The sequence below is a fragment of the Stegostoma tigrinum genome, chromosome 11 (genome assembly GCF_030684315.1).
Source record: "Stegostoma tigrinum isolate sSteTig4 chromosome 11, sSteTig4.hap1, whole genome shotgun sequence".
Classification (NCBI taxonomy): domain Eukaryota; kingdom Metazoa; phylum Chordata; class Chondrichthyes; order Orectolobiformes; family Stegostomatidae; genus Stegostoma; species Stegostoma tigrinum.
This window is the reverse complement of record NC_081364.1, coordinates 65356673-65382557: the sequence shown is the minus strand read 5'-3', so window position 1 is coordinate 65382557 and position 25885 is coordinate 65356673. Positions and strand designations below refer to the sequence as shown.

At 41.8% G+C, this 25885-nt stretch overlaps 1 protein-coding gene across 1 annotated transcript in view; it reads left to right on the top strand.

The window, feature by feature from the left end:
• The first annotated feature begins 1491 nt into the window (after positions 1 to 1491).
• LOC125460551 (testis-expressed protein 264 homolog) overlaps positions 1492 to 25885 on the top strand; it is a 257351-nt gene continuing 232957 nt past the window's right edge. The window contains exon 1 of the mRNA XM_048548122.2: positions 1492 to 1847. Coding sequence (XP_048404079.2) covers positions 1587 to 1847 — 261 coding nt within the window. The 5' untranslated portion in view covers positions 1492 to 1586. The remainder of the gene's footprint in view (positions 1848 to 25885) is intronic.

Sequence of the window (25885 nt, the reverse complement as noted above, 5' to 3'; positions counted from 1 at the left end):
CAGGGATCATTCCCTCCAGGACACATTAGTCCACTCCTCCTTCACTCCCAACAATTTCACACACCCACAGCACCTTCCCATGCAAGCACAGAAGGTGTAATGCCTGCCTGTTTACTTCCTCCCTCCTCAGGATCGAAGAACCTAGACACAGCTTCCAGGTGAAGCGATGATTTACAGGCACTTCACTCAATCTAGTCTACTGCATTCACTACTCACAATGTGGTGTCCTGTACATTTGGGAGATGAAATGCAGACTGGGTGATTGCTTTACAGGACACAAAAATGACCCTGAGCTTCTAGTTGCCTGCCACTACACCAGACCACCATATTGCCTAGCCAACATCTCTGCCTTGGGCTTGCTTCAATGCTTCAGCAAAGCTTGGCATAAGCTGGAAAAATAGCACTTCATTTTCAGCCTGGGAACACTACAGCCTTCAGAAGTCAATATCAGTTCCATAATGTTAGGGCTTGAGCACCCTTTCCACGGCCATACCCCAACCCCAACACACCAGACCTTCTCATCACGCGGGCTGTTCCAATCAACAACCCATTGTCAGCTACCAATGGTCCACATTAGCTGTTACTCATTCACCCAGAGATAATAGGAACTGCAGATGCTGAAGAATCCGAGATAACGAGGTGTAGAACTGGATGAACACAGCAGGCCAAGCAGCATCTTAGGAGCACTTTTCTGATGAAGGGTCTAGGCCCAAAACGTCAGCATTCGTGGTCCTAAGATGCTGCTTGACCTGCTGCGCTCATCCAGCTCCACACTATGTTATCTCGGATTCTCCGGCATCTGCAGTACCCATTATCTCTGTGATTGGAGCAAGCCCGCCCCAGGCCCCGTCTCATTTCTCTGTGATTGGAGCCGGTCCGCCGCAGGCCCCGCCTATTGTTCCTGTGATTGGAGCCTGCCCGCCGCAGGCCCCGCCTCGTGACCCATGATTACAGTAGATGCGCTGCAAGCACCGCCCCCACGCCTGTGACCGAGGCAGGTGACACCCTGGGCTCCGCCCCCAACTCTTGCCGCGCCCCGCAACCCTACGACTGGAACCGGTCTGGTCCAGACACCACACGTGGCTCAGGCCCCGCCCCCAACCCGATCCGCACTTATCCCAGGAAATACCCTTGGTCGCGCGCCCGTCCCATGGCCTCGGATTGGAGAACAGACCCACTCTTTGCCCCACCCCCTCCCAACAGGCCGCCCCTCTATTGGTGAGCCGTGCCGCTCTCTTCACGCCCCCCAGCCATGGTCCCGCCGTTCTCCTCTGCGACCCTCCCCTTCACCCCCCTCACCCCAAGCATGTCTCCTGTGATTGGAGAGGTACGCCCCGTTCCCCGCCCCATCCCCTGTGATTGGATCATGCCATGCCCTTACCCCGCCCCGTTTCCGACTCCACCCTTGTGATAGGAGTGAACCGCCCCTTGCCGCGCCCCCGTCCTCGCCCCTTCCCCTGTGATTGGAGCGGTGTCGCCACATACCCCGCCCCCTCTGCCCCAGGACTAGCTCCTGCCCCTGTGATTGGAGCCGGGTGGCCCCTGTACCCGCTCTCCCCCGGAGCCCCACCCGCTCCTCTGCAGACATGTCCGAGCTAAACTTGTTGGCCCTGAGCGCCGTGTTGCTGGCCGCCTTCTTGCTGATCAGCCTGCTAGGGCTGGCCTTATACTCGGGCCTCCTGTCTGAGGTGACAGTGCGCTCTGGCCCGCCGCCCGTTGGAGCCTTCACCGTGGCTTACAAGTACAAGCAGGGTCCGTACCGGGAAGCAGGCCGGCTCTTCACTGAGATTACCAGCATCGCGCCCAAGCTGAGCTCCATCGGCATCTACTATGACAACCCGCAGCAGGTAAGGCCATTGGGAAGGTTTTACCGGGTCCTGCCTGCTACCCGCTCCCCATCTCAGGGCCAGGGCCCAGGACTAGGCCTCGACCTGCCGCCACTGCTGGTCACCTGACGTTAAACCCTGGTGAGACCCCAGACTCCCATTGGTGCAGTGTGGCTGCGAGGTGAACACAACCTGTGTAGCTGTGGGGTGCCATCACTTACACCAGCACGGAGCAAGGAAACAATAAATGGAAATGAGTTTGTTGCAGCTTCGTTTTGTAGTACAGGAAGATGTGCCAGGCCAGTATGAGTCACTTACATGTTTCAGATCATGATGTTGGAATGCAGTTAGGGCATTAAGCCAATTGAGCATATGTCTCCTGTTTTCTCTGTGGATTGTGATGCCCTTCAAAATTTGATGGGCAGGGAGAAAGCAGAGTTCATATTTTGGGTCCAGCGTCCCTTCGGTAGAACATCTTTTAGCCACAGGTCTAGCTGCTAGACATGTGGAGTTTCTCCAGCAGTTTGTTTTTGTTCCTGATTCCCAGCATCTGCAGTTCTTTGGGATTGTGTTTTGCTATTGTTCCCTAGTCTGATTTCCAGGCTGTCAGCTATACAGGCTGACTCTAACTACTGTCTGGACAGTTAGCGGTCAGCAATGAACTTAGGCCTAGCCAGTCACACCACAGCCCATGAATGAATTTAAAAAAAACTCACTCAAACCTTTGTCTCTTGTGCTCCAAGAAGAATACCCTTGCCTATCCAATCTTTACTAATAGCTGCATTCTCTGGTCTTGGCATTGTTGTTGTATTGCTTTTCAGTGCTCTGTATAGTGCAGGTACATCCATCCTGTAATGAGGTGGTCAGAACTGCCGCATCAGTAGAATTGTGGCCTAACAATGATTTATTCAGTTTTAACGTAACCTCTTTGCTCTTAAAACCAGTACTGTGCCTAATCAAAGAAAGGATTCCGTATGGTTTCTTAATCACCTTTATTGACCTGCCCTGCTGCTGTCAAGGATTGCTGGATATGCACCCAGAGCTCCATCACAAGTACTCCCACAGTATTGTTATGCAGGGAGTGAGGCAGGGAATTTTGACTCAGTGACAGTGAAGGAATGACCATACGCTTCCAAGTCAGGATGGTGAGTGGTTTGGCGGGGAACTTGCAGGGGGTGGTATTCCTATGTAACTGCTGTCCTTATCCTTCTAGATGGAAGTGGTCATGGGTTTTGAAGGTGCTGCCTGAGGATCTTTGGTGAATTTCTGCAGTGCATCTTGTAGATGGTGCACACTGCTGCTATTGAGTGTCGGTGGTGGAGGGAATGGATGCTTGTAGAATAGTGCCAATTAACTGGGCTGCTTTGTCTTGGATGGTGTCAAGCGTCTGAGTGTTGTTGGGGCTGCACTCGTCCAGGAAAATAGGGAGTATTCCATCGTAATTCTGATTTATGGCTTATGGATGATGGACAGACTTTGGGGAGTTGGAGGATTGAGTTACTTCCATGCAGGATTTTCTATTTTCTGACCTTTTGTAGCCATAATATTGATACAGTTGGTCTAATATAGTTTCTGGTCAACGATAACCCCCCTCCAGGATCTTGTTAATGGGAGATTCAGTGATGGTAATGCCACTGAATGTCAAGAGGCTTTTCCAGGTTGAATTTTATGTGCCACTTTCTGCCCACCTTACCAGTTAATTCCTAATTTCTTGCAGTTTGCAGCTACTCTCTGTGGTATCAATCATGCCACCAATTTTTGAATTCTCTACAAACTTCTGTTGCCGAGTCAGTAACTTACTACCCAGGACTCATGCCTGTAGCTGCAAACTTCATGCTGTTCATATCATTGAATCCTGTCTCGTGATTACTGGTCTTTCTCCGGGATAGTTCAGCCACTGATGGTACTACGAACTTGGTTGTGGCTGTTCTTCGCAGAGAACTGTAGCCGTCATCTGATGTTTAAAACTAAATTTTGGTTTGTAAACAACTTGCCCCTAGGGGACTCCTGTACTAGCTGCTTGGTCCGATTCGGAAATCACCCATTCCTTCTTTGTCTGCAACATCCATAAACTGTGGGAGGGTGGGCCACCGCCAGAAACATGCAGCTCCCAAACCATACTCAGCACAGTGATGTTAGCTGTTACTCAAGCTCTGAACTGGGGGCTGGTTCACAATTCTTTCGGCATGTGAGGGCCATTTTCAAATTCCCATATGTTCTCGGGCCTGCAAACAACTGAGTACTGAGTTACTCTGCTATGCCTCTGATGAGACACCTAGCTGAACATACCAGAAATAAAATTTTGATTTATGTCTAACCAACCAGCCACCTTAATCCTTTAACTTTGAGTTTTCCAGTTGAAGATAGATTTTTCTAAATAAAAACCTCCTCAGTTTTTGTAGTGCCAATGTTGTATTTCTTCAGAATTGATTGAAACTTGCAGTGTTTACTACTTATTCATTTATGGGATATGGGTGTTCCTGACCATGTAGCATTTATTGTCCATCTCTAATTGCCCAGAGGGCAGTTCAGAATCAACCATGTTGCTGTGGGTCTAGAGTCACATTTAGGCCAGATCAGGTAAGGATGGCTGTTTCCATCCCTAAAGGACATTGGTGAACCAGATGGATTTTTCTGACAATCGGCAATGAACTCATGGTTATCGTTAGACTCTTAATTCTAGAATTTTTTTTTAAATTCAAATTCCTCCATCTGCCATGGTAGAATTCGAACCTGGATCCCTCTAGCGTTACCCAGGTCTCTGGATTAACAGTCCAGTGATAAAACTGCTTCACCATTGCCTCCCCTGTAATGCTAGTCATCTTTTTCCCATGATCCTCCGCACTGCCTTGGACAAACAAGGATACCCTCTTAAATGGAGGCTACAAATCTGAAATAGAAAGAGAAAGTACCAGAAATATTCAACAGGTCTGTGATATCTGCAGAGAGTGAAACAGGTTCAGGTATTGACTCTTGATCAGAATGCAATTCTGCACCTCTAACAGAAAACAGAATGCAGAATAGGCAGTCACCATTCAGTAATAGGGCACATAAATCCATAAAGTCTATGTGCTGCATCATATATTATTGCACTTCAGAATTACCGACAATTGCTGAATGAACTGTGTCTGCCAACATCCCAGTGATATCAATCTAAGTGTGACAATGTAGATGGAAAGCCATCTTGAATATTTCATTTTCATTTCCTTGCTTTCCTTCCAGGACTAACCATTATTTAATCAGTGTTTACCAATTTAATGGCTGTAGGTATGGTTGTTTGTTAGTTTTCTTTCTTTAATTTGTGTGTGTGTGTGTGTGTGTGTGTAGCATTATTGAGAGGGGCAAATATTTATGCTTTCATTTTTCAATCTGTGTTCATCAGCTTTGCATCTTTTGTTGAATAAGTCTATTAAATAATTTATTTTTGTTGTTGTGATGGATCTGTTATTTTTAAACCAAAGTTAGGGAAAGTATGTAATTGGCTGTGCAGTGTTGTGCACTCTCCAACCTCAGTTGCCACAGCATTTTGAGTAGACCCTTCCAGGCCTGCCTGCAGGTTTCAGAAGGGTGGGTAGGGGAAGTTAACTGGCTGGGGCAACATTTCAGTTTCCCAGCGAAGGCTCTCAGACTTTAACCCTATCAGCTGGGTCACCTTTCCCGACCTTCATTGTCAGGGAATCCTGTTCGGCATGTCATGAAACACTGAGCAAACACAGACACGTACCCTGGCAGAGGGCAGCAAATTATTCATTCTCTTGTGGAAAAACAACTTCTTACCCCTCATACAGTCAGTCAGATTCTCAGTGGATGATTGTAAAGTTTAAAAGTTTAAGAAAACAACTCTGTAATGTCTGTCCACAAATGCTTCATTCTCTGTGCCTTATGATACAGGACTGGGAGGACCTCATACAACTGCTGCTGCTGAGCCTTTAGCATTTGTCTGTTGATCCCTTGGGTTCAACATTCCTGACTAGCTGAGCCCCTCTGTCCCTGACACACACCAGGTGACATCCCGTTAAGTTGTGTTAGAGACACAACTGATGCCCTTGTATTGTGCTGCTTCTGCAAAGCACGTGTCCTGTGACATTTTGCCTTCAGCAGTAGTGGAGTTTCCTGAACAGTCCTCATTGTGTCTGGGTGGGGGAGGCTGGTGTTTTTAATGTCATAGCCCTGAAGAAGTGAAGGGTTAGACTTCAACTACTGTTGACATGCATGCGACTGGGGTGATTGTATTTATTAATGTACTGAAGAGACTGCAAGCTGATTGTCTTGTAAAAGATGGGAGTTTGAGTTTAAGGGCAGTTGCCTGACTCCAGTATGGACAGAGAGATCAAGATGATGCTAATTTCCAGAGCTAGTTCCTCTATCAGGTAAAGCTGTATGAATGATGGGGAACCCACCTCTCTTTCCCAAATATTCTACAAGTATTCCCAAGAGTGGATGGAGGAAGGGAGAAGATGGTGAGCAAAAATATGCAAACAGACAGAAGGATACCTGTAGTATACAGACTGCAGTGGTTCAAGTAGGCAGCTCATCACTATCTTCTCAAGGACAACTACAGGATGGGCAATAAGTGCTGGCCAAGTGATGCCCTTGTCCCTCGAATGAGTTTTAAAAAATATGTTCTGATGAGGAATGCTGTGAATAGATGCATTAGATAATGCTGAGAGAGGGTGAATACTCCCTCGGAATGTTTGTGCACCTTTTTAAGTTTACTGAACTTTCCAGAGCTGGTCAAATCAATCTTCCTTTTGTAACACTGGATCTTGCAGTGCACTCCTTGAGGTTAGCTGCTGTAGCTTGGGCTGCTTGTGTGACAGCAGGTTTCTTTCTCTTCCAGCTGGGATGCAGGCCCGCTATCTTGACAATTTATAGCCAGTAGGACTTCCAGTGAAGATTCAGGAAATCTAGGGCCAGACTTCATTTTCTTTCCTCTGTCTCTGTTATTGTTAACACCATCATTTCCTGACACCTAAACCTCCCTTCCTGCTTTTACCACACGACTGAGCCTTTCATATCGTCTTCTGATTCACACTAGTTCATGCACAATAAAGACAAGAAACTCAGAAGCAAAGTAGTCCTGGTTAAAATCAGCCACTCTTACCTGTCCTGTAACATTACATGTTCATCTCCAGTTATTAATAACCACTTTCCTCCCCTCTCCTGCTCTTTATATCTGGGTTACTGACAGTAACATTGGTAAAAATTACAGTTGGCGTTGGGTGTCTAAGACCAGAAGAAATAGAAATATGAGTCAGCCACTTGCCCCCTTGTGCCTGCTCCACCACTCAGTAGGATCATGGCTGATCTGACATTCCTCCCATCCACTTCCCTTCCCTTTTCCTATAACTCTTGATTCTCCTACTGATCAAGAATCTATCTCTGCCTTAAATATACACAAGGACTTGACACCAGCACTCCCTATGCACACACGTACAGGCACACACACAGTTCTCTGTGACAAGAATTTCTAGATACTCAACGCTCTGAGAGAACAAATTCCTCCTCATCTCAGTCTTAAATTGGCACCCCTTCAGGACAAGAGGACATAGTCTCAGAGTAGACTGTCTCGTTCTGTCAGCATTTACCCTGTCAAGCCCCTTCAGAATCCTGCATATTTCATTGAGGTCACCTCTTATTTTCCTAAATAAGTAGGAGGTTGAGGGGTGACTTAACAGGCTTATAAAATCGTGAGGTTATAGGTAAGCTGAATGATAACTGTTCTTTCCCCAGGGTGGGGGATTTCAAGTCTAAGAGGTATATTTTTAAGGTGAGAGGAGAAAGATTTAAAGAAGACATGAGGGACAGTTTTTTTGCAGAGTGGTTCGTGTGTCGTTTGAACTTCCATGGGAAGTGGTGGATGCAGGTGCAGTTACAGCATTTAAAATAAATTCGGACGGGTATATGAATATGAAAGATTTAGAGGAATGTGGGCCACACACAAAAAGGCAGATGGGTTTAAATTAGTTTGGGATTATGGTTAGCATGGATCGGTTGGACCGAAGGGTCTGTTTCTGTGCTGTAAGACAGTATAGGTGTGACTCTGAGTCGCGTCACAGCCTTTTAACATTTGCTGATAAGACAATCCCACTGTGCTGGGATCATCTAGTGAAACTTCTCTGAATTGTCTCCAATGAAATAATATTTTTTTCTTTAAATAAAGGGACCAAAACTGCCCACAATATTCTAGGTGTGGTCTCACCATTACCTTGAACAGTTGCAGTAAGACTTCCTTACTCTTGTACTCCAACCTCCTTAAAATAAGGGCCAATATCCCATTAGCCTTCCTGATACCTGCTGCACCTGTGTTTTAGCTTTCTGTGTTTTGTGCAAAAGTCCCCCCAGGTCCCTTTGTGTTGCAGCTTTATGCAGTTTTTCTCCATTTAAATAATATTCTGTTCTTTTGTTCTCCCTTCCAAAATGAACAACTTCAAATTTTCCCACTTGTACTCCATTTGACAACTTTTGGACCCTTCTCCCAAGAGGAAGTAATGTGCTAAGGGATGGGAATCAACGTAAGGAGTCCGAGAAGGAAGGAGCAAGGACAAAAACAAAATGTAGAAAAGGGAATCAGAAAAGTGCTAGGCAGAGAAATCAAGGACAAAATTCAAACAGGGCTATTGAGAAAAATAAGAGTGGGTCAAATAATGTTAAAAAGTAAAGCTTAAAGGCTTTGTGCCTTAATGTGCGGAGCTCTTGCAATACAGTGGATGCACTAAATGTGCAGATAGATGGATGTAAACGGGTACAATATAAATGGAATTATTGAGACGTAGCTGCAGGGTGACCAGGGTTGGGAACTGAATGTCCCAGAATATTCAGTATTTCGGATGGACGGGCAAAAAGGAAAAGATGGTGGAGCAGCTTTGCTGGTTAAAAGAGGAGATTAACACAACAATGAGAAAGGATATTAGCTCTGTATGGGTAGAGTTGAGAAATACCAAGGGGCAAAAAACATTAGTGGGTGTCCTATATAGACCCCAAACTGCAGTGGTGATGTTGGGAATGGTATTAAACAGGAAATTAGAGATGCACGTGATAAGGAAAATTGGTGATCATGGATGATTTAAATCTGCGCACAGTTTGAGCAAATCAAATTAGCCACAGTTCCTGGAATGGATTTCTTGTCCGATATGTAGTGGCACCAGCTACAGAGCAGGCCATCTTACATTGGGTAGTGTGTAATGAGAAGGGAACCAATGCCAATCTAGCTGTGCATGACCCCTTGAGGATGAGGAACCATAACAAGATAGAATTTTTTTTATCAAGGTGGAGAGTGAGATAGTTGATTCACAAACTAGAGTGCGGAATCGTAATAAAGGAAGTTATGTGGATCTGAGGTGTGAATTGGCCTTGATAGATTGGGGAGAGTTACTTAAAGGGATGACAGTGGATAGGCAATGGTGAACATTCAAGGATCGCATGGGGGAACTGCAGCAACTGTTTATTCTCTCAGGTACAAAAAGCAAAATTGGTAAGAGGGCCAATCCATGGCTTACAAAGGAAATTAGAGATTGGCCAAGAAAAATAATATGTCTGTGGATTGACAGCAGTTTAGAATTCAGCAAGAAGGACCAAGGGATTGATTTAAGAAGGGGAAAGTACAGTACAAAAGTAAACTTGCAGAGAACATAAAGGCTGATACGCGGAGTGTCTGTGCACGTGAAGAAATAGAGTGGTGAGAGCACTTGTGGGTCCCCTACAGACAAAAATGGATGATTGTATAATAGGGGACAAAGAAATGGTTGAGCAACAGGATACATTCTTTGGTTCTGTCTTTAACAGAAGAGGACACAAATCAGATACCAGGAATGTTGGAGAATGCAAGATTTAGTGAGAAGGAAGAATTGAGGGAGATCAATATTAGTAGAGAAATCCCCAAGGTCTGATAATCTACATCGCAGAGTATTCCAGGAAGTGGCTCTAAAAATAGTGGATGCGCTGGTGGTCATCTTCCAGGTGTCTATAGACTCTTCAACAGTCCCTGCAGATTGGATGGTGGCTAACGTCACTCCAGTATTCAAAATGGGAGTTAGAGAGAATGCAGGGAATTACAGACCAGTGAGCCTAACATTGGTAGTGGGAAAAATTCTCGAATCCATTGTCAAGGATTTTATGGCAGAGCATTTAGAAAGCAGTGGCAGGATCAGACAGAGTCAGCATGGATTTATGAAGGGGAAATCACGCTTGACAAATCTGTTAGAATTCTATGAAGATATAACTAGTAGAATTGACAAGGGGGAGCCAGTCGATTTTAGTATATTTAGACTTTCAGAAAGCGTTTGACAAAGTCCTGCATAAGAGATTATTGTGCAAGATTAAAGCACATGGGCTTGGGAAAATGTATTGAGATGGATATGAAACTGGTTGTCAGAGAGGAAACAAAGAGTAGGAATTAATGAGTCCTTTTTAAATTGGCAGGCAGTAAGTAACTAGTGGGGTACCACAGGGATCAGTGCTGGGACCCCAGGTACTCGCAATATATATTAATGATTTGGATGCGGGAACAAAATGTAACATCTCCAAGTTTGCAGATGATACCAAGTTGGGTTGGGAGAGTGATCTGTGATGGGATGCAGAGATCCTTCAGTGTGATGTGAACAGGTTGGATGAGCGGGCAAATCAATGGTAGATGCAGCATAATTTGGATAAATGTGAGGTTATTCACTTTGGAAGCAAAAACAAGAAGGCAGATTACTACCTGAAAGGCTGTGAATTGGGAGAGGTGAGTGTGCAGCAGGATCTGGGTGTCCTTGTGCATCAGTTGCTGAAGGTAAGCATGCAGGTGCAGAAGGTGGTAAAGAAGGCAAATGGTATGTTGGCCTTCATTGCAAGAGTTTTGAGTACAGGAGCAGGGGTGTGTTGTTGCAGTTATACAGGACCTTGGTGAGGCCACACCTAGAATATTGTGTGCAGTGTTGGTCCCCTTTTCTGAGGAAGGATGCACTTGCTGTCAAGGGAGTGCAGTGAAGGTTTACCAAGGTCGATTTTCGGGATGGCGGGACTGATGTATGAGGAGAGATTGATTAGGTTAGGATTGTTTTTGCTGGAGTTCAGATGTATGAGGGAGTATCTCATGGAGACTTAAGAAATTCTAACAGGACTGGACAGGGTAGATGCAGGTAGGATGTTCCTGATGATGGGCGTGTCCAGAACCAGGGGTCACAGTCTGAGGATTCGGGGGAGACCATTTAAGACGGAGATGAGGAGACATTTTTTCTAACCAAAGAGTGTTGAGCCTGTGGAATTCATTACCGAAGGAAGCAGTTGAAGCCAAAACATTGAATGCATTCAAGAGGTGACTAGATACAGCACTTGCGGTGAATGAGGTCAAAGGTTATGGGGAGAAGGCAGGATTAGATTTTGGATGATCAGCAATGATCGTGAAGAATAGCAGAGCAGGCTAGAAGGGCTGAGTGCTCTACTGCTGCACCTAAATTCTGTGTTTCTGTGAATATTGCAGTAAGCCCCTATTTGTATTGTCTGGTTATCTTTTTGGGTTGTTTGTTTAGCTGGGCTATTAATCAAACTGTTCTAATATTAAAAAGTAGTTAATTTTTACTCTAGTGACGGAAGCCTTTCCGTTCGCAATGACATAATGAGGTTGTGCTTTTTTGAATTGTTCCTATAAATTTCCACATGAGGATAGAGGGGAATTTTTTGTTCCTCAAATAAATTAACATTTCTACCTGTGAAAAGCAGCAGAATGCCCTGTGAAGGCCTGAAAAGATAGACTGAGCAGGAGAAGCTATTAAAATTGAATCCAAAAGATTTATGAAAAGGCTAAGATTGTCAACAGAGTTTGCAGAGCCGTGTTTAGAATCTGGTGCTGGACATTAATTCAGTGAAGGATGTCTACTTTGAATCTGAAGACAGCATCTTGACAAGTTTGACACATCTGTTTGAGGGAAAATGACCTTGTGCTATACTGCAATACAATTTTAAATTGAAGCTGACAAGAAGCAACATTTCTTGGAGGGGGAGTGCTTTCAAGAGCTATTAAAACTACATCTGTCACCAAGTGAATGAGTGTTTGACTTTCTGTAGGGAAGGCTTTAAATCCCAGGGCTACCTGAGCCTATTCTTGCTTTGACGATTATTACTTCATATCTTGTCTTAAAGAGCTATGAGAAGGGAAGTTTTATTGTTGTTTTGATTGACAGTTATGATTTTCTTCTGGATGGACTGTTGATCCCCACTTTGTCCAGTTCACATGCAATATTTCTGACAGGTTTGTGTTGGTTTCTTTAATATTGTAAATTCTTCCTGACAGCTCTTTCCCTAATATGGAATTTCTTTCTGGGATTTGTTTTGACCATTTTGTTTTGAGGCTAAAAAACAGGAAAAGACATAGGTATTCCGTGAGAATAGGATAATAAAATGTGGGGCTGGATGAACACAGCAGGCCAAGCAGCATCTCAGGAGCACAGTATTCCGTGAGATCTTTGAACTGAAAGCTGAGGGAAAGCCCAGGTTGATCTCAGAATTTAGGAGAGTGGTAGCTAGGAGCTACTTAACTTGCCAAGTAAGTCAACCCCTGCTATAATCCAATATTACTTGTTAGTTATCTCGTATTATTGGCTGATTGAACGTAGTACAAAGGGTGAAAGGGAAACCTTGTACTTATTTAATGTTTGTCATAACCACTGGATGTCTCAAAGTGCTTTATGGCCAGTGAAGTATTTTTTAAGCACAATAATAGTAATCTAAGAAATTACCATTTGTGGGTCTGAATGCTTGCTAGCTGCGGGAGGAAGCAATTTATTGATTCATATCTGACTTTGTCTGCAAATCTTTTTATGATCTCCCTTTGTAAAACTTTTAAGTTACGCTTGTGATGTTATATGCTAAAGGTATAGATGTATGCATTATACCTGAGTAACTTCTTGGATGCAAGGCACATGGAAGTTGCTTTTAGGGGTGACTGATGCTGAATCTGAAACTACCAAGGAGAAGACTCTAAACTTCCAACTTCTCTTCACACTCCGAGGTATAATTATTGAAATGCAGTATTTCTAACTGTTTTCACTAAATAATAAAAGCTTTCTGAAACACACTTTCTGTAAGACATCCTGGGAAAATGTTTGTTGTATTTAAATTTGTGCTGTACCCCATATGAATTCTCACCGCAAAAAACATTATTGGTGCTAACACAAGTGACCAGTGGTCAGCACAGTCCATGTGTACCATAATCTGCATATGCCTCTCACCAATGATTTTGTGACATGACAATAACCCTCCCATCTACCTTGATGAGGAGGATGAATGATTAGTTATTTGTAAATAAAAATCAAAAGAATTGTAGATGCTGTAGATCAGGAACAAAAACAGAAGTTGCTGGAAAAGCTCAGCAGGTCTGGCAGCATCTATGAAGGGAAAAAAAAAATCAATCAATTAATGCTTCGGGTCTAGTGACCCTTCCTCAGAACTGTTCTGAAACGTCACTGGTCATGAAATGTTAACACTGATTTTTTTGTTTTCTTCACTGATTTTTTTTTTCTTCACTGTCAGACCTGCTGGGCTTTTCCAGCAGCTGCTATTTTTAATCATTTTATTTGTGTTGATTTGCAGGAAAGAGGACTTGTAAAGAGTCTTGGGGCACTGACACTGCACCACTACCTCAGGCCTGGAACTCCTGGGGTTCAAGTCCCACCTGGTTGAGAGCTGTGCCTGAACAGGTTGATTTTAAAAGTACCCATAGTTTGACTATTGTCATTTTCAAGCTACCTCTTTACATCTAGGAGGCCTCTCTTTACCCCGATGGGAAACATGTTTGGACATTTTTTAATCCCTTCAAAAGGCACAGAAAGTCTGAATATAAATACCACTTGGACTTTCTGTGCCTTTTGAAGGCATTAAAATGTCCAAAGATGTTTCCCATCGGGGTAAAGAGGTGGCTTAAAAATGACAATGGTTAAACTAGTAGAGGCAAGGAGGATGAGTGTGAGGATAGAATAGTAAATTCTGTAACCAGGTTGGTGCAGGGAAGCAAGTCTAACTTAGGATCCTAGAGCAAAAGACTGTATAGGGTTGGAGGACTTGGCAGATGTAGGGTGTGGACGAGCTGGGAAGGAATTTTTAACTAGATGCTTTTGGCATAAAAGGAAATGCAATGGTGTTAGGAACAAGATCAAAGATGTAAGTATATCTGGGAAACAGTTTTAAAAATGTTAGAAGCTGTATAGAGACCGGTATAGAGAAATTGACTTTCTGTTAGCATATGGGTCTCTTTTGCCAATGGGAAAAGAAAGCATGAGACACCATGCCATCAGTGAGTATGTGAGCTAGAACAATAGGACTGTGACCTATTGTAAAATCCCGTAAAACCTGGCGACGGTGTTTCGGAAAATTGCTGGCGCCTGAAATATATGAACTGGTACGTGATTCACCCAGTGTAAAGCCTGAATCTGTGGCCAGAGGGCAGCATTTATTACACCAATCCTGTTTGCTTCTATGGCTGCAGCTGCTATTTTACATGCTGTTTCTAATGTCCTAGTTCAGTTTCAGTTTATTTAACAGGGATCAGTTGTTTTGTGCAGTTTGAGAATAAGCATTCTTTCTGACTGTTCCACAACTATCAAATTCAGGCCATTGTCTAAAATTTAGACTAGCGTGAGGAACGCTAATCCCTTTAGCCACTTGGTCATGATGTTTATAAACCACTGCTTAAATGTGATTCTGCACAATGTCAAGCTTTTACTAACCACCTCGGCTTTAATTGCTGCAGTAGTTGTCCAAAGGGTAGTATTTTTGGAACCAAAGTACTTCATTTGCTTTTGTGAATACAAAATGGACCTTAAGCAGTTTCTAAGCTGTATATTCTATGTAATTCTAAGAGCACTTCCTTTCCTTGTGACAGAAATGCTTCATTACCTCCATGGAATTAGAGAGAGTAGAGAAAACTTTGTTTCGCTTGAAAGTGGTTAATTGAATTGGTGGGTTTCAAGGTTAACTAGCTTTTGCATCTTGGGGAGGGAAGAATTAGTTCAGTAACAACTTCCTGAGGACCGCAGTTGTATTTTTTTTAATCTAGTCCATTCTTAATGCATATTTGTCAATGAAATTAAAGTATTAGTTGCTCTCTCTCTGCAGGGATGCTGCCTGGCCTGCTATGATTTCCAGCATGTTTTGTTTCCAGTTCTTATATATTTGGGGTCCAGTGTTGCAGCATTATATTACTTACGGATTGAGTGCTTGGGACTTTTTTTAATTAAAAGCTTTTAATTCTGGTACAGGATTCTAGAATGTATACTTTCAAATACAAATGAACACATTGTGTGTTAAGGTGAGTTTTTCTATGTCTTGCCTACATAGCTGTTTTTCATTTCAGGCATTAGACTCTTCTGCCGTCAGCTTATGTGGGTATAACAGACATCCTTGAGGAAAAGCAGTTGAAGTTTACAACTGGTATTCTGATCAATATTTTGTACCTCAACCAGAGCAACAACCTTCATTTATATAGTGTCTTTGCTATAGTTGAAAAGGTGACCAAATGCCTAACAGAAACCAGCACCAGCAATCAAATTTTGACACCAGGCAGTGTGTAGAAATCCTAGGACAGGTGACCAAAGGAAGACATCAACAAAATCGCTCAGTTTGTCATTTATCTCATTTGTATGATCTTGCTCTACACAAATTGGCTATGAGAAACAACACCTCATGCATTATTATTTGCCTATTAGGCACATTGTGGCATCTGAGGATGGAGAAGGTGCAATATAAATTCAGATTTTTTTTAATGTTGTTTCCATTTCTTATGAGAGTCTCCAGATTCAGGTTGAATAAAGTTTGTGAATGATACAAGCTGATTTGCTTCAATTGGGAATGAAGTATACCCTGGAAGAAAGAACACTATTTAGTATAATCTATGTCTCCTGTGTCCATCATTGATAAATTATTTATGTAATAAGTGGTATATGATCTGGAACTTATCACTTCCTCACTGTCTTTATAATTTTGGATTCGTTGCAGATGATACTCCTTTTCTCGTGCTCAGTGCAAAGGTTCATTAACCTAGAACAAGCCCTTGTTCTCTGTGCACAATAATCTGAGTAGGGATGTTGCTAGAGGAATGAGCAGAAGAATTTGTACGCAGAGTTTTTAAAATGCACAATTTTAGCTAAAAATTGCGGCAACATTGTCAGCTGTCTCAAAATCTAGATTCAGCTAACCGTTTGAAATGAGCACCATATCAGCAAGTCACAACCTCTTTTTAATTTAGGCATAATGCTGAAATTCTGGTGAAGGATTGATGTATCATTGGTGCCTCACCTATCAGCATTATAGTAGACAGTATCACATCAACTACCCTCCTTGCTTCTCCAAGCTCTCCCCCTTTCATCCCTCAACCCTCATCCACCTATCCTCTGTGATATGGTAAATCTGTCAGTCTTCCATTCTTTCTATGGTGTACCTTCAGACTGGGGATCAGACATGTCCCCTACAAATTATTCGTGTGTTTCTTTATAGTCTAGGCTGTGGATGCTTTTCCTGTCAAAATGAATAATCAATACAAAGCTCAGAAAATGGAGTCCGCATGCAGTTTGCACATGGAGAAAGCAGATAATTGACTAGATCCTGAATGACCTGCGAGCATTATCTAGAATAACGGTACATATCACTGACAGAAGTCTTTTATGCAATCCAGTGACATTTCTATTAATACCACTTGGTGGCAGTGTTAGCACATTTGAAGTAAATGAAACATTTGATAGTTTTCAGGATAAAATATCTGACAAAGAAGTGATTTGAGCATTTCATCTGTTAGCAAAAATACTTCTACTTCTTGAATGTGGTTCTCTCTCTTTTCACTGGATCTTGAAACTGCTTACAATTATCCCAGCAAAACCACAAACAGCTGCATGAGTCTTCACTCAAGATCTACCTTTGATCTGTTGTGTTTATAACAAGTATCATATGTACGAGCACACTGTTCTGCATGTGAGATTGTGCTATTTATTGCAACTGATCCATTGCTTTGTTAAATAACAGCGATGCATAAATCTTTTCATTTGAACAATTTGACTTTGATCTGACTGTGCTGAGATTTTTGAAGGAAGATGTGTTGCGTGAAAACTCGAACCTAAAATAGCTGTAAATATGATCCCCTTGTGTTTTAAAATGGATCATACAAATATGCCCATCGTGCAAATTACCTATAATGGTCAAAACAGGCCACACAAATTGGCAAAGGTCAGAAGAAAGTTATAATTAACCTGGAATATAAAGATAAATCAATGAATTGTGAAACTCAACAAAATAAATCGAGCTGAATGTTTGACATTTTCACCTGTTAACATCAGTTCAACTCCATGCTTCATTCCAAAAGGCTGAACAGTGTGTGAACGGGAGATTGTAATTTGGAGAGTGGAAAGCTGGTTATCTTGCAGCAAACAGCTTTGGCCTATTGGATGCAGTTGGACATGCATTGAGAAGTGGAATGGGCTGCTACTGGCCACCTTTTCTGTTCTTATTGAAATGATATGTTCCCATGCTGATTTGTAATGCAGAGGATGCCAACGGTTTAATTCCTGCACTGGATGAGGTCATTTAAAAAAAAAATTCCTTTGCAACCTCTCCCCTTGCCTGAGGTATGATGACCCTCAGGTTAGACCACCACCCATTGTTTCTTTGTAATGAAATAATAGCCCTATGTCTAGTAAAATTATGAAAACTTCACCATTCATTTCAAATTTTGAATCTCCTTCCTGTCTCCTCGCCAGCCAAACCCCCTCCAACTTGTATTTTTTTTAAATCAATGCAGATCAGCTTCAGCATCTCTCTCTAGCTTCCAATAATTCTGTTGAAAAAGTGAAGCGAAGCAGGAAAGCTGAGTTAGTTGAGGCAAGAACAAGCAAGGTTCATTTCCATGAAGACTCCTAACACTGATCATAGATTGTGGATTATTATACTTGTCTGGATACATGAGAAATTCCCAGTGAACTGCAATGGGCCAGTGTTGCTTTGTTAAATACAGTATTTAGCTGTGATATACAATTAATTGTGCACATTGGATGGTTCCCTAAACTGTTGCTAGTCTTTTTTTCTGTTGAGATTTTAAATGCTGTTTTGAAAAATTTGTTGCCTTTCACCTGATAGTTGTAAACAATGAGATTGTAAAGGACCAATATCTCTATTTGAAGACCATACAGAATTTGCTACATGCATTTTTCTCAGTCCCTGAATGTTGTTTTTACAGAAATGGGGCATGAGGTAAACCTTAACATTAAGTTTGAAAGGTTTTTTTAAAACCTGAGGTAAAAATGGAGGATGGTCAGGAGCAGTGACTTCAGAGATATAGGAGGGGAGGCAATGTGCATTTATCAGAGTGATACCTGGATAAATTGTGACATGCCAGTCTTTTTCTAGATGTTGAAGGAGCCAATAGAAATCTGATACTTCTGATGAAAAAATAGGAAATTATTGTGTGTTGAATACTGACTCAATTCTCTTTATGGTATCTGATCCTTCTTGCAGTCAGGAGGGAGATTGAATGTGATTACTTTATTGAAGAAAGTTGAGAGGGAAGCAGACAAGTTAGACTAGTATTCATAATCAGGGAAGGAACGACTGAAGATCTTGAAAACATCCAGCTGATCAGAGTGAGCCAGCATGAATTTAAGGGTAGGATGTCACATGCATCAAAGTTGAATTTGAAGAGGTGACTAAAGGATCATGCAGGGAAATGTCTATGGATATTAATATGGGTTTCCAGAAGGCTTTTGATAAAGTTCCTCTTGGGAAACTGTTAACAAAGGTTGAAACTCATGGAATTGAAAATAAACGATTGACCTGGTTTGGAAAGTATCTGAGTGAAGGGAGACGAAGTGGAGATAACGGGAAGGTTCTTTCATTGGCAGAATGTGATTTGTACTGTCGCCTCCTCAATCCACCGTATCTGTGAATGAAGACAGGTGGGTTAGAAATCCATGTCATCAACAAATTTTGGGGACAAAGATAGGCAGCATTGTAAGCATTATCTAGAAGGAAGTATAACATTACAAAAACATAGTAAGAGTTTAAATGAATGGATAAACTGGCAAATAAAATTCAATATTAGCAAATATAATGTTATCCACTTAGATTTAAAGCATGGCACAGGTGAAAATCTGGAAACAAGAGGCCAAAAAGACTTTCAGGTTCCTGTATATGGTTTATGAAAATAGTAGGAATAGTTACAGAAAACAGAATACCAGAACACTGGCTTTTATAGCTAAAGGACGAGAATACAAGGGGTTATTTTCTCACAATACAAATTCCTGATTTGACTAGACCTAGAGTAAAGTGAGCAGTTCCATACACCATTTCTTTAGAGAGCAATATTGATTTTGAAGGGAGTGCAAAGTAGATCAGAATGCTACCTAGACTATGAGAGTTAGTTTTGTAATTTTCATTTGCAATTTATCAACAAAATATTGTCAATCTTTAATAGATATCAAAGAGAACCTGATATGATCGATAGTGAGAAACTGTTCTGGTGATTAAGTATTAGGTGATGCAGTTTTAAAAATTAAAAAAAAGTGCATTTATATAATGCCTTTCAAGACCACAGGACATGCTAAAGCAATACGGCCTTTTAAATACTTCTGCAGTGTAGTTATGATTGTACTCTAGGAACATGGCAGCAAATTTGCACAAAGCAAACTCCTGCAGCGTTGTGATAATGACCAGCGAGCCTGATTTTGGTCCTTGCTTGAGGTATAAATATTAATGAAGACAATTGGGAGGGATGCATGTTCTTTTGAACCAGTACCATGGGGTCTTGTATAGATCTGCTTTGAAGTGCAGATGGAACCTCAGTTTAACATCTCATCCAAAAAAGTGTATCTCCAGCAGTGCAGTGCTGTCTCGATGCTGGGGTGTCAGCCTTGATCTTTGTGCTTAACTCCTGGAGTGGGACTTAGAAACCCAGACCTTTTGGACTTGGAGTGGATTAAGAATTGAAGCTAAATCTTTCAGGAGTGAGATTAAGGAACATCTCTACACACAAAGTATCAGGAGATTGGAACTGTTTCCCACAAATGGTGATTTGATGTCATATCAAATCACTTGTTAATTTCAAATCCAAAATTTATAGATATTGACATTGCAAAATGTGAAAGGGTAGCGAAAACAGGGTTTGTGACATTGCGTCTGATATCAGCAATAGTATGGTGGAAAGGGTTTCAAGGGATCAAACGGCCTCCTGAGCCTGTCTCATGGCTGACAGCTTTTAAATATTTCACTTTATGACAGGACTGTGAGGTGCTTAGCTCTGGAGGAGAAGCTGCAATTACAGGATCCTGGTAACGAGCAAGTTCTTTCAAATGATGTCTGCAACCGCTTTTTGTGCACATCTACAAATAAAGAAATTCTTTTGAACAAGATAACTTTTTTCCTGTGCTTTTCATCTGTCAACTTCAGTTGTGGTTCTGAGCGTTTGAGTATCTTTCTCCTTTCTTCTTTTTTCCAAAGTTTTCCAACCTCATTTACCAACTTACTGAAAGAATTAGTTTGCACTGTGTGAATTTTATCTAACCTTACCATCTATATTCCAATTAACAGTGAATTTAATCTTCAGCTGCGTAACCTCTAGTCATCATTGGTTATAGAGATTGATCTATGCAATTTGCAGAGATAAAGTGAATAGATTTGTCCATTTTATTGATGCCAGATCATGGATCTAAAAAATTAACTCCATATCAGTTTCCAGATTATTCAGAGCACCTGGAGCCCCTCTTTCCCACATCCTTCCCCCAAAGACACCACTCCTGACCCTCTGAGTTGTCATATAGCATATCCTACATTTGTTATTGCTTTTAGTTCTTACCACAAATTCTGTGCATTAGTCAATAATTCCATCCCTCTACTCATCAGTTGTCTCGGGCTGAACATGACTTCCCAAGCTTACTGCCATAGTTGACCCAAGGTGAACTTTGGACCACATGCTCCTGCTGTTGTTAAGATCACTTATTTTTACCTTAGTAACATCATCTGACACTGCACTGGCTTGGCTCATCTGCTGAAAGTCACATCTGTGGCTTTATTATCTTTAGACTTGACTGTTCCAATGCATTCCTGGCAAGTGTCCCATCCTGTGTAAACTAGAGGTTGTTTTAGATTTCTGTCCACGTACGAGCTCTCTAAGTCCCAAGCACACAGCACCCTTGTGCATGCTGACCTGTATTGGTTCCCAGCTAAGAAATATCCCAATTTATAAAATGCTTATCCTTTTCGTTTCAAATCCCTCCATGTCCTGGTTTTCCCACATCCCTGTAATTCCTGTTGGGAACATTTATATGCTTATGGGTTATAAGAAATGGAAAGTGAAAGATTAAAGACAGTTCCTGGGTTCTGAAGGATCTACCGTCTTGGAACTCGAGAGTCAGAAAAACTGGGCGTTGTTTCCTGCTTACACAAGGTCAAAAGTCTTTGTGACAAAAGCTTTTTAAAAAGAAGAGCGAGAGTGTTTAATGGCTATAATTGTAGACAGTCCAAGTTTTGAAAATGGTCTAATGCTAAAGGTTACCTAGCAATAGCCTCTGGACCTTTGGGTTCTCTTTTGCCAAAGTCCTGGGAATCGGTCAGTTGTGGAGAGGCTTACAAGGAAACAGTGTCTTCTCTGTAACCAAAAGAACTATGGATGCTGTAAATCAGGAACAAAAATCAGTTCTGAGGAAGAGTCACCGAACTCAAAACGTTAACTCTGGTTTTTCCTTTACAGATGCTGCCAGACCTGCTGAGACTTTGCAGTAATTTTTTGTTTTTCAACGTATTTTTTCTATCTGTGTCTTTTTGAGTAAAAGATAACCCTTAGAACCTGTTGAAGGGAGACCTCATTTTAGTATTTTGAGTATTCAAGAAAACTCCAGGAATTGGCATCCCTGGTCTCCCACAGATTCTGAACATTTAACTAATAACCTACTCCAAGGATTTGACTCTGACTGATTGTCCACCCAGACTGTGGGTCTTCTGTCTGTTCTGACAGCGGGGGGAGGAGATGGACTAGTGATATCATCACTAGACTGTTAAACCCAAAAACTCAACCAATGTCCTTGGGACTCTGGTTTGAATCCTGCCATGACAGGTGTTGGAAGCTAAAATAGTTCAAAATATGAAAGAAAATCTGAAAATAAAAATTTACTGATGACCATGAAATCATTGATTTGTCAGGGAAAGGAAGAAGCGTTTGGCTCATTCATTTCCTAATGAAAAGAAAGCCTGCTATCTTCACTTGTTCTAGCCTCTGTGACTTCAGACCCACAGCAATGTGCTTGGATCTCAACTGCCCTCTGACCCAGCAAGCAACTGAGTTCATGGCCAGCCAGTGATGCCCATGTCCCATGACTAAATAAAACAAAAAAAAATTGGGTCTTAGTGACATGAAATCAAAGAACCCATGAGAAGTCGACCCATTCTACCTTCTGCATTCAAAACTTTGACCCACAGGAGTTTGTTGTTCCTTTTATTTTGCCTGTATTTTTCCTGCCTACAATTCTGTGAAGAGCCATTTGTCATGTTGTTGTCATCTTGTCTGTGCATGCACGTGTGTTTTGGGAAAAGGGGGAAATTTCCAGTTCTGCATGGTAGTTTAGGTGATAGCTAGGTTAGCCAGTTTAAAATAAATGTTTTTCTTTTAAAGTATTTTTGTAGTTACTGGAGAACCCTGTTGTCCCAGAAAGCAGTATCAAAGAAAAACAAATGAACTGTTAGTTGAGTTTTTGGGTTTAACAGTCTAGTGATGATATCACTAGTCCATCTCCTCCCCCTGCTGTCAGCTATGGAGTGACAGAAGACCCACAGTCTGGGTGGACAATCAGTCAGAGTCAAATCCTTGGATTAGGTTATTAGGTAAATGTTCAGAGTCTGTGGGAGACCAGGGATGCCAATTCCTGGAGTTTTCTGGGTTTGGGTGAAAAGGTGAGGCATTTATACTTTGGATACGACTCAGAGTAGTGAAGTTTGATTTCCTGCAAGTTCCTTCTTGTCAGCATTGTAGACTTGTCCCTGACCTCTTTAAGATATATGTGCTGGTCTAATTCTGGCCTTTTTTCCATTTGCATTTTTAAATTGATGTACCATTGATGACCATGCCTTCAACTGGCTTGAGCATAATTTCCCAGTATTACCTTGCTAATCCATGCAAGGTCCTCCCTTTCTCCCCAACCACCACCAACACCAACACCTGTCCTCTTTTTTTTTTTTTCCCCCTTTCCTCTTCCCCACTCCAGCTTTTGTCTTCCTCCTCTCCCTTTCATGAAGAAACTCCTCAACATTAACTTCTTTTGATCATCTACCATAATTTTTTTTGTGGCTTGGTGTCATATTTTGTTTGTTTTTATTCTGTTTATATTCTATTTTGTCTTAAGGGGGGGATGAAGGTTGGTGGTGTTATTGCTGGACTGTTAACCCAGAGTCCCAGGTAATGTTCTGGTGACACAGATTCACACCCCACCACGGCAAAATGGTGGAATTTGAATTCAACAGAAACCAGAAATTGAGAATTTAATGGTGACCATGAAATCCATTGTCAACTGTCAGAAAAACCCATCTTGCTCATTACTGTCTTTGACCAAAGGGAAATTGCCCTTATCCAGTTTGATCAATTATGTGACTTCAGACCCACAGCTTTTTCCTCGGATGGTGATGGCTAGCATGAGGGGACATAGCTTTAAATTGAGGGGTGATAGATAAAGGACAGATGTCAGAGGTAGGTTCTTTACTCAGAGTAGTAAGGGCATGGAATGCCCTGCCTGCAACAGTAGTCGACTTGCCAGGTTTAAGGGCACTTAAATGGTTATTGGATAATCATATGGATGATAATGGAATAGTGTAGGTTAGATGGGCTTCACATTGGTTTCACAGGTTGGCGCAACATCGAGGGCCGAAGGGCCTGTACTGAGCTCTTATGTTCTATGTTCTAATGTTTACTGCCCTCAATTTGTATCAGGTCAGTAGACTGCAGTAAACCGGGAAGGTATCTCAGATTCACCTTCTCAAGAGTCAAATGGGGATGGGCCATAAATGCTGGGCTATCCAGCAAAGCCAAAATCCTGTGAAGGAACAAAGAAAAACTTCAATTCCTGTCTAAACTTCAGTCAATTAAGAAAAAACCCAAGATGGGAGGAAATCTATTTTTCCAGTCCTGTTTCATTGATCTTGTTCAGTTATGCTCATACACTTTCAATTAACAAATGAAATAGTTATTAATTCATATTAATTGGAACAGGGATAAGCTTCTTTCAAACAGTGTGATACTTTTTTTTTTCCTCAAAGTCCTTTGGAAGGAAGTGCTGCTGATGACCTGGAATACCGTTGGAGAGAGTACAATCTATTAGGTTTATCTTGCACACCTACTGGTGATTGTTTTGAATGATACTGTGGAGTCAGGGCTGTGGAGCTTGTCTCGTTGCAAGAAAAATGAGCAATCTTTCGGGACTGAGTGTTTTGTGTTTACTCAATCGTCAAGTCAATTCTGAATAAATCTGACCAGGAATGACTAATGTGTTCCTAACCAAAAAATAGCCTTCGTTAATTGCTGCCCCAGGATAATGTGGAAACTTGATCCTGAACTGTACTTAATATTCACTCTCCACAGGGTTGAAATATATTAGATTCACAGCTTGCAGCATCTTTAATTCTTGTAGCAGATCTGATCTTAATGCATTTGACCTGTAGTGCTATGTCCTCTATTCACATCGTGGGAAATAGATGTATTTTAAATTGCATGATGTGAACAAGATGTTAAAATTGGGAGTTCTTTAAAAACTGAAGGTAACTCACTTGCATGCTAAAGAATCAGAATCAATAATGAAATGTTTAAAAAAATTATTGCTGACAGTACCTACATGAATAATGACTGTTAAATCAGGGTGATGCTTTTGTGTTGTGACCCAAGATTGCATCTATATTCTCAACTGGCTGGATTAAAGCTGCATAATAGACTGGTACTCATTCAGTAATCCACTACACAGTATTAGGCATAATATTTCACATGAATGAATACTGCATTATACAAAAATGGGGTTTGAATGGATTTTTTTTGGAAGTATAGCTATTTTGTTCGATTAAAAAGAATCAATAAACTGCAACTCCAGTCTGCTTTCCACAGTATGCTGGTAGTCAGTGCGAAAAATAGATTTACGTTTTTTTTTCCGTTTCTTTCTCCTGTGCGCTCTCAACTGTAGAGATGGTGGCAAGGTGATAACCTTACTGGACATGTCATCCAGAGACCAAGGTTAATGCTGTAGAGTTTTAACACATCATGGTAGCTGGTGGAATTTAAATTAAAATAATGAATAAAAATTAAAAGCTAGTCTCAGGAAAAATCCTAGGAAACAATCAGATTACACATGGTTCACCAGTGTCCTTTAAAGAAGGAAATCTTCTGATCTTTCCTGATCTGATCTACATGTGACTGCAAATCTACAGCACGTGGTCTCTCGAGCCATTCGTTTGCGCCATCTTTTTATAGATGGCAAAAGTCAAAAAGGTAACAAACTGGACAACCCAGCATTGACCTAGGCATCAGAAATGAAAATACACAGCCCGTATATTCAATGCTGCAAAGTCTTCATTACTGGCATTTGGAGACTTGTGCCAAAATTGGAAGAGCTGTCCCATAAACTGGATAAGCTTGACTTAGTCATCCTCTGGGAATAATAGCTTACTGCCACTGTTCTGGACTCTTCCAGCACTATCTCAGCCAATGAGGCAGGTGTTACTCAGAGTTTATGGTATCTGAGTCATGGTGCCTCGTGACATCATCTTCAGTTCCCTGAATGAATGCAAGTCTGGCCCACAATACTGCAAATGCTACTGCACGCAGGGCAAAGAAGCAGTTCCCAAATCCATCCCAGTGGGAATAGGGATTGAACCCTGAGCTGTTAGCATCAGACTGATCCATACCAGGCAATTGAGCAAACTGGCCCCCGAGAGTGTCACAATTGCTAAACTTCTCCATGCTTGTTGTTGTCTGGAGCAATGCTAGAAATGGAACAGGCTCCAATTTACACCATCACATGGCTGACTGGGAATCTCTACCATTCTTGCTAGCTGCTGCTGGTGTGTGTTGGAAGGAT